General features: G+C 40.1%; 1 protein-coding gene across 3 annotated transcripts in view; it reads left to right on the top strand.

Moving 5' to 3' along the window:
• The window catches only part of TRPC4 (transient receptor potential cation channel subfamily C member 4), a 68,094-nt gene that overhangs the window by 8,802 nt on the left and 45,075 nt on the right, over window positions 1-14,217 (top strand). For all 3 annotated transcript variants that reach the window (XM_033173060.1, XM_033173059.1, XM_033173058.1), the window contains exon 2: window positions 5,517-5,921. In XM_033173060.1, coding sequence (XP_033028951.1) covers window positions 5,544-5,921 — 378 coding nt within the window. In that variant the 5' untranslated portion in view covers window positions 5,517-5,543. The remainder of the gene's footprint in view (window positions 1-5,516; window positions 5,922-14,217) is intronic.

The following is a 14,217-nucleotide window of genomic DNA, read 5'->3' as shown; positions in this document are numbered from 1 at the left end:
TTAGAATAATACTGTAGTGATAAATCTCTTTGTACCTGAGAGTGTATATTTAATAAGAGATTAGTATCTTTTGAAAGTTTGCCATTTTAGCATATTTTAACAGGTTTCAAATGCTGGTTAGAATGATTTAATGATTTGTGTATTATGCAGTTACTAACCATCTGCAAAGCTGAAAAAATGCATATAATACTTGAAAGAAAATGTCACAATTTGTCATTAAAATTTTGGCACCGAAAAGTTTGACCAACTGTTAAAATAAATCATTTTCACTAATGATAAAATCAAATACACTAAATTCTTTTTGCATGTGTGTGTGCACGCATACACCCACCCACACCACTTTTAGACAAACATTACTTTTTTCCAGACTGATTCTTTCACACAGTTAAAATATAACCACTTCTGAAAACTTCCAAATTATTAATAATAATAAACCCCACTTGTTTATTTACTCAATAAGAACTCCCCACTCCACCCTGTTGTGTGAATTCTGTATACTGCAGCTGAGGGACTTGCTTGCAATTTAGTGCTTGATTTAATGAGGTCTGCCAGGATTTACAAAGCCATTTTATTTTGCAATATGTGCAAACTATCATTTTGTACAATGCAATCACTGTCTTAGATTTTGTTACTTTAAGAGTGCTTCTATAATAAAGCCCTTTGGTGAAGCTGAGGCCTTGTTTTTCTGCCATTATCTAAAGCACAATTAAAATGGAGATGTCATACGACTAGTGACAGCTAGTGGGGCTGCTAAGAGGTCACAGGGGTGTGACCAAGTTGTTCTGGTTTTCTCCCTGTCTTTTTCCCTTGCAAAGATACTGTGGACACTTAAACATTGCAGTTTTACAGACTGTTATGTTGTTGGCATCTTTCTGTCTTTTGGAGGTGAGGTCAAGCCGTTGGAAGGTTGCAGCGCCTACTGTGGCTGTAGAGACCGCTATGGGAGAGACAAGTTTTGTTATGGCTGGGGCAGATGAAGGCATCAGTTTGTGCTGCTGTAGATGCACTCTGGTGTTTCTTCTCTCTGTGCTCCTCCCAGCAGTCATTCCTCCACTGGTCACTGCTATGAATACATGTCTTGACTGCCTGTTTCCAGGCACTATGGTCTTCTGCAAGGGATTCCCACATGGCAGGGTTGATGAAGGTTGCCCACCTTCATGTCACATTCTTTTTTTTTTTTAAACAGAATTTATTGACATTTTCACAAAATAACACAAACCCGACCCCCACACCTACAAATATCAAAACAAATACAAACACACATAATGTCAGGATTCTTCTTCTTATCTGTATACCTTACTAAAAAAAAAAAAAATTCTAGTTCCAAATCTTGACGTTTGACTTCCCCCGCCTATACACCTTCGGTTTTAAAACAGTACACTATTTCCTTAACAACTTTTCTCTATAAAAATTTAACTTTACTTAAAAAAGAAAAAACACCTTTGTCTTAATCTTTGCATTATAACCTAAAACTTAACCAAATATTCTTACAGCTAAACTTATTTCTTCTATCATTTATCATGCTGCTTTTAACTTAAATTCAATATCTCCTTACTTATTTAAAATAGACTTGTAATTAACAGACTTCACACTCCGATTTCGGATACCATGGCAGACCATCTATATTATACATTAATTGGTTCAACCCACTCCCCTTCTGTCCATTATCTTCTCCTGTCTTTCACCAGAACCGGATCTCCTATTATATTCTTCTGAATGTCCACAGATCCAGGTTGCAACCACAACAAACCCTGCATCGAGCTCCAAGATGTTCATCCTCTCCATTCTGAGTTTCTCCGTGCCTTTGTACCATACTTCTTCTTCTTCTTGTAGAAATCTTAATTCTATGTCCCTCGACCCCGAGCTGCCACCTCGGAGTCTGGATATTAAAAATCTTTCCGTTCCAGGGCTACTGCCACCCCCTGAAATCGGCCCCTGTTCCATTCGGATTTGCTCAGCCATCTCAAACCATCCTTCCAACACATCTTCCAGCTCTTTGCGAAAGTCTGTTTCCATTGAATAAAACTTTCGAAAAGCCTCCTCTGTGGAAAACAAATTCTTTCCATTTATAATCCCACTCAAGGCTCTTAATTTTCGATCAAGCAGTTCCAGTTGAAAGACAGTAAACTTTTCCTCATCCTCCCAGTCCTTCAGTGCCAACATAAGCGCAAAGTCCAACATCTTCGGAGGGAGGTGGGTATCAAGTTACGTTTCCTGTCTTTTCCTTCCTTTGTCTCAATTTTTTCCTACGCAAGTCCAAATCGCCGCCATTTCTTCCGATGCCGGAGTATAAAGACCAAAACTTCAAATGGAGATATTTTTTCCTCAGTTAACCCCCAAAAGGAGATCTCAACAGACTCAGCTTTCAAATTCCAAATACTTTCAATTGATTGTTGTAGCAGCAGTCACTTAAAGAGTTAATTTCTTTCACCACCCGAAGGGAGAGAGGCGGGCTGCCTTTCTTCTTAATCCCAGAGCTTTCCCGGAATACAAAGAGTCAGTCAATTACTCACAGCTTCTGGTTTCTTAGCAACTCCTTAATGACAGGTAGAACAGAGACGCTCATCACGGACTTTGCCGCCGCATGTAAACATCCCGGTTGGGGCATGTCCCCTAAAGCCCGGCTCCGTAGTCCCTTCACCCCCACTCCCCCTTTACAGGGGGCGCGGGGGAAGGGTTCGGAGCACAACGGGCACAGCCGGGGAGCCCAGGGCACGGGACGCTCTTCCCGCGCCCCAACTGAAGCCCCGCTATGCGGCTGCAGGGCTCCTAACCCCCGGGATGAACTGGGTGCTTCGCAGCCGAAGCAGCCCACGACCATCCATAATGGCGCCAGCCGCCGGAAGTCCTTCATGTCACATTCACAGACATCTTTGTGGCACAGAGTTAGTCTGCCAATTGGCCTGGTGCCAGAAACCTGCTCCTGTAGAGCATGTTAGCACCTTATCCAGGAGTACGATGATCCTGTTCCTTCAGGGGAAGTGTAGCCTCTCCCAATGTAGGTTGTAAATCTATAATTCCCAGACATGGGAACCACCCACAGGACCAGGATTCAGCCTCATTTTATTGGTTCCCTTCCAGAGCTTCACTGCTTCCAGGAACTGGTCCAACACCTTCCAAGCCTCTCCTGATTCAGATTGAATGGAGAGAGAAAGAGTTACATGTCATTAGCATGTTGATGGCACCATGTTCCAACTTCACAGATGACAGATAACAGTTTCATATAGCTGTTGAATAGCATAGGAGAGAAAATGGACCCGTATGGGAGCCCACAGCTCAAAAGGCACAGAACTAAGCAACAATCTCCTAGTACTATTTTCTGGTATGACCCTGCAGGTAGGAGTGGAACCAATGTGATACAGTGCCTCCAATTCCCATCCCTCTGAGTCATTCCTGAGTCAAGACTCAAAAGGGAATTTTCCTTTCGTGCCTAGAACATTTTGGTGTCATGCTACATGTGTGTATAAGTTAGGGTCTAATAAAGAAATGCAAGCTACATTGGGCTCAGATCATGTATCCAGGGTTCTCTTAGCAAGAAGGGATGTTTATCCCAATCATTTATGGGAAGCCACAAAATGCAGGTGTTTCCCTCAGATTTGTGAGTTAACAACACCTGCCCACACTTACTTAATTGGCTAGTTACTTTGCAGATATTCTAATTGTCATACAACATTAAATATAACCTTTTTACCAATATGCTGTCTTTTGAGTCTTCTTACACGGTATAGGGGGCAAGAATCCCTTTACACGGCTGTATGACAGAAATGGATTCAGGTTGTAGCTCCAGTGCAGGGGAATGAATGATCTAGGCGGCTTGCCTTTAAGGACCCTTACACCAAACTCAGACTGCTTCCTTGGTAATGAACATGGTGTATCCAGTTTTGTTCTATAAAGGTCATTGTAGGCTCACGTCTCTCTCTACTGATATGAACTTGCCATCCTTTTAGCATTAAAATCAAGATGGAATACAGGTAATTGTGGGGGCATGTCATTCACAGGGTCTTCCTCATAGACTTAATTTCCCTATCTGAAATGGTCTGCATTAGTCCCAAACTGCTGTCCTTCCTAAGGCAATGCAAGTGTTTTTTCTTATACAGTATCATCAGTGTTTGTGGTGTTTTGAATATTGAAAGAAGGGAGATAACAAAGGCAATTGATGGATGAAAGGAATAGATCAGTATAATAGTGTATGAGTACAGTACGTGCATTGTAGTCTAAAGGGTTCAAGAAAAAAAGTTGGGGTATCATGGAAAACTATTCTGTAATTGTGATTAGTACTTGGTATTCTGAAAGCTGTAAGAGAATGTGTAGTGGTAAGCAAGAAATGTGATGGAAGAGGCTTTAGAAGGAACTCACAGTAAAGAGGACATATTCTAAGCTATTTCCTTGCATTAACATTACCAAAGATTCACCTTACTGCATGGTCTTGCTCACCCTTTCAGCAGATGTTCTGCAAGATATCATGGCCACTTAAGAGTCCTAAAATGTTTTGTTTTAAATGGCCAATAATGTTTTTGAAAATGTGTAAGATTGATCATTCAGAAACAACAGAAGTAGTAACCTTTTCATTTAAAACACTGAACAGTTCAGAGATCCCTGTTGCACACACACCTGTTTTTCATTCTAAACAAGAAAAATTATTATTGTGGAGTTTGGTTTGAGTTTAGGCCCATTTTTCTATTATATTTGTCTTTCAACTTCATTCTGTGGTTTCTGGCCTCATTTAAAAAATGACACCTGAGGGAACAAAGGAGAGCAAAATCATAACAAGCTTCCTTTGCTTTTGAGATGCAAGCAAAATGTTTCAGAATTATTTTATTTTCAGTCTTTATTTTTAGGAGGTAAAAATATTGCCCTGAGACTACACAGAATTTGAGGAAAGAAAGGTTACTGTGGTAATGGCCAGGTGCTTTCCTTTTAACAAGGCCAACTTTAAAGGATATAAATTTAGAGCAACAGCATCAGTACCAGTCAATAGATATTTCAGTACATTAATGAAATGATTTCAAGTGCCTCCCAAACGGAACCCTAAACTACAATATGGAACAACCTAGCAATGCTTGAGGGCCCTTATGCTGCAGTCCAAACAAATATCGACTACATGGTGTAAGACTTGGGTTTTTGTTTGGCTCTGAATTTTTCTTTGCAAAAAAATAAATAAATGTTTGTATTTTCAGGCAAAGGCCACCTGAGTTAACTCTTTCTATAATACTTATCAAATGCTGTTCTTGATTAAGCTCTCTGGCTGTCTTTGGTCTATTATGTGCATTCAATTAAATCATGTTAATTCATCTATTGCTTTTCAATAATATTAAGATAATACAAAACGCTATGTACATAAATTAATAAAACCAGTTAAGCTTCTTTGATCTAAGTATTTATGCAGTTTTTCGTCTTCCTGTTGCTAAATATGAACGCAGCCTTTTCTGTGAAATTCCATTGCTATAATAATGGTATACTCGCCATATTGTGCTCCAGGAATGTTCAACTGATGGGTGTTTTCTTTTCTATTGCAGAAAGACATGGTTAGGCTGGTGTGAACTATGGCCCAGTTCTATTATAGAAGAAGCGTTAATGCCCCTTACCGAGATCGAATCCCGCTACGCATTGTACGAGCTGAGTCTGAACTCTCACCTCCTGAGAAAGCCTATTTGAATGCTGTGGAGAAAGGAGATTATGCCAGTGTGAAGCAAGCCCTGGAAGAAGCAGAGATATATTTCAAGATCAATATTAATTGCATTGACCCGCTTGGAAGAACGGCTCTTCTTATTGCAATAGAAAATGAGAACCTGGAGCTTATAGAGCTACTTTTGACCTATAACGTCTATGTTGGGGATGCTTTGCTGCATGCCATCAGGAAAGAGGTAGTTGGAGCTGTTGAGCTGCTGCTAAACCACAAGAGGCCCAGTGGGGAGAAACAGGTATTTTCCAATGGAAGCTTTTTGTCTGTTGATAATTGCTGCTCTAAGTCTCTGTACGTGTGGAGGGCGCGATCATTTTCAGGATCATGGCTGGTGTAGAAAAGGCTTAAACTTCCTCCCATGCTGCAGGAAATTAAAGGAGACTGTGCCTCGAATGTATTAAAAAAAAAAAAAAACCAACCTCATGTGGATGCATCAAATGGTTAGGCCATTGAAAGCTTTGTATTCCTAAACTGTTCCCAAAAGGCCAGTTGTAAAGATCCTAACTCTTAGTGGGAGACAGCTGTGCAGTAACTGAAAAGCACCCGGAGGGATGCATCTGATCCCTGACTTAAGGTTCCTATGTGATAACCAGACACACATAAACAACATCCTTGTCTAATTAATGCATGAAAGGTTTTAGACCAAAGAGTAAGCTGTCCTGCCAGGCTCAGCTCACCTTTGGAGGAACTAGGTAATCAAGCCTACTGTTCTCTCCCAGCCTACCTAAGAAGAAGAGGTTTTGAGTGGGTTGCTACAGCTCAGACCACATGACTCTTACAAGCCATTACTGTGTTCCAATACCAACAATTTAGGAACCTACACCACTGTAGCTAAGCCAAATTTTACTGCCTGTGCAACTCTTTCTGAATGTGGTATTGAAAAACACATAAATCTGACCTTTAGAGAGTTTGTAAGTAAATCATTTTTAACTTACCAATCGTGTGGCCTTTTTCTATGTTAAGGCAAGAATTTTGGAACTCACAAGGACATATTTTAAAGGTCTATTTCCATGATTTGATTTGCTGCATATTTTGTGCTTTTAAATCTCTTTTTGGGTTCTCTCACCAAAGTGTACTTGCCCCATACTTGGATCTTGGCAACTAGGAAGTCACCTTTCTATATACCTATATTCTTCCTTGCCACCAGCAGTTCCCAAGACCTGCTTTAGAGTATCCAGCATCCAACATTTGTCCAGGTCCCCTTGTGTGTCTCTGTTCCTGCTTCTGATGAGAATAGTTTAAATGTCAGAGCCCTTGGGTAAGAGTCAGCTGTTGAGGCAGGAGGAGAGAAGTGGCTTAATATGCAGAAGTGGACAGCCTGCTGTGCCACAATGTGTGTATCCAGAATGGCAGTAACATCACAGGAGAAAAGTGGAGGATTATAGTAAAGTGCTATGCAAAGCTGATAGGTGCTCTACTCCCTGTAATGTTGAGAAAGGTGTGGTGAAGGCAGATTGGTAAGTGGGATTGCTGCAAAAAAGTAGCACTGAGGTTGCAGCAAATGCTGTTCTGTGTCAGTCAGAAACACTGGGAAGAGTTCTAGCAAATAGAAAATCCAAGCATGTATAGAAGGCAAGAGAGATAATATAAGACCTGCACCCCTGAATGATGTGCTAGAACATTTTTGTGTAGAGATTAGAAATAGATGTAAGTTTCTGGTCTTTTCTTGTCTGCTTTAATTTTCATACATTATCAGGGCACTGTTAAAATATTGAAATGAACAGCGTATTGAAATATCTGGGGGCATTTCACAATGCATAAGGTATCATTTAATTACACTATCTTGTTCTCATTGTGGATTCAGTAGTGAAAGAGGAGTAAAACGTATAATTCATTTCTTCAATAGCATAATGAGAGCTCATTGTTGTATTGTGAAAGCATTCAATGTATCATCACTGTTTTTGCACTGCTGCAATGTTATGCAGTCTGAATGGGAGGGAATAATCAATTCCCCTTTGGAATCCCCCCCTTATTATCTTTCCATTTTTTGGAAGAGAGAACAGGAGAAATTTCTCGTGTCCTCTTCTAAATATTATTCATACAGAATACTACATTGCTTGTTTTGTATCCTGTAATTTCAGACCTCGTATATTCTTCTGTGACTCAAAACTCCAGTAATAATTCTACATAAGTAAAACCTCTCCCTAAGAAAGAACCCAGAATGAACCTTACTGTTGTTGTTGTTGTTGTTGCTGCTGTTGCTGTTGCTGTCTTTTACTTTGTTCTGGAGTTATGACTAGGGCTCTGTATATGCCACAATTCCACAGGAGTGCAGGAAGAGCTCAGAACATGACATTGAACGTATACAGTAATTTCTTTCTGAAATCTCAGAAGCCAGGAGGAAGGACCAAACTGAATAATAATTCCAGTAGATGGAAGAGGGGCTTGAATTATGTAAAAACAGCAAATATTGCAGAATACATTATGCATAAGATAAAATATACAAAAATATTAATTTGCTTATTTAATACATAATATAAAATCCAACTTTCCTTGGGGCACAGTTTGGTTTGCAGAAAGTTATTTTTAAAAAAATACTGAGTTACATACTTCTCGGTGCACAGAAACAGCAGATAATTAAACTTTACAGAGCACATAGCGCAACTCAGCCACAGTTAAGCACATTTAAATCCTTCCAGTTGATGCATTAATGTGTGCTTACATGTCTTCCATTGACATCTGACATATAAATGCTTGTATTTGTCTTGATTATGCCCATTTTTTTAATAGGATGGAAACTATGAAACTTCTCTCATATGAAATACATCCACAATCCTTATAAAGGACCGGCCACTCTCTCTATATATTTTCATCCCCGAAAATTAGTACAGCTCCAAGGTTTCAACCAATCTTAATCTTGCCTGAATATGGCATGTTTTGGATGCATAAGTCCTACTTATGTGAATGTGTGAGTGAAAAGGGGGAAGTGTTTGTATCTGTGGTCTGTGAGAGGTGTGTGTGTACAAAAGAAATATGAATATGTTAGCTATGTGTATGTGTGGTCTGTGTGAGAGATACACTTGGGCAGGGAGAAAGGGAGAGATTTATGAGTGAAGTGTATGACTAAGTGTGGCATGGATATGTCTGTGGTCTGTATGTGAGTAGTGAGTGTGCATGAGAGAGTCTGAGGTTCCTTGTGGCATGGATCCTGGAGCAGCTGCTGTAGTTGCACCATTATAATCCAGTTCTGATTTAGTCTCAAACTCTTAAGTCATGCAGCTTCTCCTCTATGCATAGAGAAGGCTCCCCATTTCAGGCATTATGTTGAATGCAATGGCAGCAATCATGGGAGCAGGAAAAAGCAGTATGAGTTTGAGCATGGGGCTAAGCACATGACCCTGAATACCCCCTCAACACACTTTCCTTCTACCTGAGAGTAACATGACTCCTACACACCTAATTCATATCAGCAACTCCCCTCACAGGATATGTGTGTCATCTCCTCTAAACTTCATTGGTCAATGTTAAATAGATATACCGGTACTTGCATCAATGGACCATCTCAGTTAGTTTTCTATATGGGCAAATAATGCTTTGTTCAGAGTTTGATTCTATAATGTCTCTGGTATGTAGCTAGATAATTAAAGTAGCATGCTAAAGTTGTAACAAATGCCGCTCTAGAAAAATGAGAACTGATTCATATCAAGTGCACATAGAAATGAACTCGGGAACAAACATCCAAGACCAAAATAAGTAAAAATACTTCCCTTCACAAGCAAGAATAACTCAGAGTTCCAGCACAAAGAATGACATGCAAATAGTAGCAATATATCAAATCACAGCATACAGTATAAACAACACAGAACAAGGCTTTGCAGAGCTGAGACACTTGATCTTTACAACAGCTTACCTATCTGAGTGCAAACAAGTTTAGAGTTACTCAGAAAGCTAAAAATTTGTTCAAATGTGATATATATACACATAACATTTTGATGTGTACAAGAATGTCTAATTTATTACACATATCCTTATTTATGTTCAGAGTTGATTGCTGGCTAGCACAACTAAATGAGTGAGGGAAGCTATGTAAATCAAAGCAAAAAAAAAAAAAGAGGATATCAGGCTACATCAAAATACTGCAGCAAATCCCAACTATGACGTGAGCTACATACTTCAATATATCATATATACTTTTAAGTGTTGGGTTTGAGTGCCTGAAGTTGGGTTTGAGTTTCTGGTACTCCTGAACCCAGTGTTAAGCTTCTCTCTTCCCAATCTAGTTGCCTTTTGCAAGCAAAAGCAACAAAGCCTAGAAGTCCTACTTGTTGCTGTCACTTGCAAATTTCAGCCTTGTTTGTCCCATCCTTATCAATGGTGGGTGAGGGAGAAACAACCACTTTGTTCTCCATATGCTCAGTTGTCCTTTGTTGTGTGGTTCCCAAGTGCAAACCCCATACAAGGGATTTTGACAGGTGGGCAGCTCCACCTACCTGTCCACTTTGACCTGCAAGGCTGAAACTGATAAGGATCAGGCCCTTCAAGCCAAAAAGGTTCCCTGCTGCTTACACTGAACAAAATCATTTGATTTGTTGCAAACCCTAGGAAACGGTAGTGAATTGGGCTCTGAACATGCACAAGTAAGTAAAGTGTTGAAGAGGTTAGCTCCCTTTTCAGTGAATATTTGGTTCTGGGTACGTTATGGATATCTGCAGGTAAACAAAACAAAACAAAACAAAACCTTGCACTCTATAGAGAGCTGGGCTGAATGTTAGTAAGTTTCAATTTCTGCCAAAACAAAAACACCATCTCAAAAAAATATTTGGAGTAGAATAGCCACACTTTTCCCATTCACTTTTGATGGACCATCTGCTTAACAGCTCCAAAATAGATGCAAAATTTATTCAGATGTAGACAAACGATTGCACTGTTTTCTTGGCCCATAACATTGCTCTAATCATTTCCTTCTCAGTGACTTATAGCTCCCTTCTAGAAATCAACTTTTGCACTTTAACCCTTCCATTTGAGCATAGTGCTGATAATACCAAGGTCATGGATTTGATCCCCATATGGACCACCTGCATATTCCTGCATTGCAGGGGGTTGGACTAGATGACCCTTAGGCTCCCTTACAACTCTATAATTCTATGATTGCATTGCTCTTTTCAAATAACATTGCCTTTATAGCCATTATTATCTACTACCTCACTCTAAGTTGCAATGTGGGGAGGAGAAAATTATGAACAGGAGTGCATTGGAAGGGGGACAGAATAATTAACTCTCTTTTAGCGCTGCAGTTTCTCCCTTGTTGCTGTTGCTGCTTTGGTACCATTTTACTCCTTGGCTGCTTCATTCACTTTCCTATATTGCTCACACGAAGGACCACTACCAATCAGGGATTAAATAAAACAGGGTAATGCCACAATGGGTAAATACACACTGGAGAGTGCAATACTGTTTTGTATTTTATTATTGAAAACTTTTAACCATTTTAAAAAATATTTTCTAGCCACCACACAGGCAATCTTCTGGGTCACCTTGCCCAAAATTCCTTGCTCTGAAGGACTCCTGGCCCTTTCTCAGTGAGACAGAGGGAAGAGGGAGCTTGGGGCCAAGGTACAGCCAGCACAAATGTCACATTAGCCACAGCAAAGCACTAAACATTCCAGCGTGTGTGTGAATAATCCGGGTGATGGCTTCAATGCTACCTGCCTCAGGCAGACATTCAACGTTTTGTACCAGCTCTGACCTGCAGCTTTGCTCTGATAGACTCCACAGACTTTATAGACATGAATTATGCTTCCTTCAAAATGGGCAAAAGCAGCCCCCTCTCTTGTTCTAATAATAGCTACTATTTATTCCCCTGGGTGGGTGCAAGATGGAGAGAGAACAAACAAAACTCAGAAGCATTTGCAGTGATTAAGGTGCTGCACTACTTTGCAGTGGTCTATACTCCCATGGACTGTTCCATCTTTGGCTGTGCTGCTGTAATGGATCAACTGTTCCGGGGATGTTTTCCAGTCACTTGCCTCTACGGAGTGTTATTTCTATGGAGAATTTCAAAGGCACTCATCTTTCATGGAAACACTGTCCAAACCTTCCCAGATTGCTCAAGCCCAGATTTATTATTTATATTTAGTGCACATGATCCTGGATTTCACGACCCTGAACCTGAACAACAGCCAGAACCCTGGCACAAAGGAGGAGGAAGGAGCTGGCTCAAGAAGACCAGTTATATACAAGCAGTGAAGATGCTGAACCCAGCCTGAGGCCCTGACACAGAACCTGAGCTGAAGTTCTGTGACAGGCTTTGGGAAGCAGATGTAAGACTCTTGACAGGGTCCTAGAGCCCTCTCACTTCCTTCTCAAAGCTCAGTAAGCACTTGCTCAGCGTTGGGAAAGGAAGCAGGAGGGACTCTAAGACCTTTACTGAGAACCAGTGGCGCTGCCCTAAAACCACCTCTGCCTTACATCAACTGTAAAGAAGTTGAAAAAGCTGACATGATTAGCCTCTTAACTCATTATTAATGTTCATGGAAAAAGCCACAGAGAGAGAGGTAGAAGGAAAGGCTCTTTTATTGTTTGCATCTCTGATTGTTTTTACTTTCTGGACTGTTTTATTGTCGAACAAAATGAAAAAGTTATAAGGTGCTAGAAGATCTAGCTATGAATTAGTGTATTTTCAGCAAACAATCTAACTTTGTATTGATTTTACTATAGTTTAAATGCCATCTAGTGTTTAAATGGGGCATTTCATTTTTTAAAAGATCTTTGTACAATTTAAATCCAAGTCACTTAAGGCCAATCTTTATAATGTATTTTGCAGCTATTTCAATTATGACCTATTTTACAGTTTATGATTGGGATTATTTTGCCCTTGTAGCATTAATTACCTTTTTTTAGCCAATAAGCCACTACTTGTGATAAGAACTTTGCCATATGACCTGGTTTTATTATTTTAAATCTCTATTAAGTTTTTAGTATGACAGAGCCCTCTTTTTTCTGCACCAGCATTAGAAGTTCTATTCTGAAGGCCCTTGATGGATTTCCATACTGTAATCTAGTTTATGTTATCACAACACAGATGACTCCTGCATCTATTCTGTTAAATTATCACTTCATATGTTGCCCAAGCTGCAACACTACATTAACACCTGCAGTATTGTAACACTTTGCTACACAAAACTGCCACTAGCAATGACTTGTTAGCCCTCTTTGGTAGGTGAGAGTACAGCAATTTGGGCAATGCCCAAGTGGTTCAAAATTTTAATCCCATCTTGGCCACACTTCATTGTGTTAAAATGTGTAGCTTGCCCCCACATGTCTGCTAGCCAAGATCCATTTAGGCAGAAATAGCAGGACATCAACCTGGGGCCATTAGCATTCAAAGTTTGTGCTCAGTTATTGAGTTATAGACCCTTAGAATCACACTGTGCCATAAAAATTGTTGATCCATGTCCTGCAGGCATGGTTGGAGTCAGTTCTGGATTGACACAGAAGACAAGGTTCAAACAAGCTGGTTCAGAATATTGTATTCAGATGCCTATATTTTTCCAGTTGTCAATTACTTTACTGAAGTGTTCCTAACTGCCTTCTTTATTACTTTACTTTTAAATCTACCTCTCTTTCCCCCCACCACTAAGGCCCTCCAAGCATCTCACAATAAATATCCACATAATGTTCTACACTACCCCAATCTCTGAGTGGTGCAAGATTCCAGGGTCTGTGTTTCCTTTGGAAATGAGACACAGCAGAGACTTTGTGGTGTCCTTTTGATATACGGTGTATATATATATATATATGGTTTATACATATATATGGTTTATACATATATATGGTTTATACATATATATGGTTTATACATATATACAACCTGAGGCTATGGTGTGGGTTGGGAAGGGGGCTTCCAGCATTACACTTTAAGAGGGTCCTGTGTCTCCCATTGCAGTAGCCTTGGATTCAAACTGTCAGTTCATATTGTGCTCTGACCGCCCCCCCCTTCAGGTTGCCGCATTTAACAGACTGCAACCGCTTTCCCCCAGGTCACATAATCACCCCTGCAATCCTGAACTCAACTCTGCTAACTATCACTCCATGGAATGAGGGGCTCCACCCCAATGTGTCTGGCACAGCCTATGTTTTCCTAATGGCTCTTCACCTTCCCTTTGTTCTCCTTGATTGTTCTTCTCCCAGGTGATTTCCTGAATCGGAAAGCTAGTTTGGCCTGTATTTTAGCTCTTTGCTAAATCCAGCACCTGGCAGCCCATTTCAATACTCCAATCATTGTTTAAAATCCCAACACCCATTAGACCCAGCAGCTATTAGACCCAGGCAATTCGGGGAGTCAAAGCATCCACAAACGCATCACAATAACACCAAAAACCCAGTAAAATACAAATCCATTCAGCAGGAAGATAATGTTACATCCATTTGTAAAATCCTGCAAAATCCCTTGACCTACTGTTCTTATTTTTGAAGATGGGCGAACAACATTAAATAAAAAATTAGCAACTTTGCAGCCAGTCCTCATTACAAATTAAGCAGACTCCTTATTCAAGGGCAACAAAACAATGGTTTCTGTAGTGGTGAAAAGCACA

The sequence above is a fragment of the Lacerta agilis genome, chromosome 16, assembly GCF_009819535.1.
Source record: "Lacerta agilis isolate rLacAgi1 chromosome 16, rLacAgi1.pri, whole genome shotgun sequence".
Taxonomy (NCBI): Eukaryota; Metazoa; Chordata; class Lepidosauria; order Squamata; family Lacertidae; genus Lacerta; species Lacerta agilis.
This window is presented reverse-complemented; position numbering and strand designations above follow the sequence as displayed.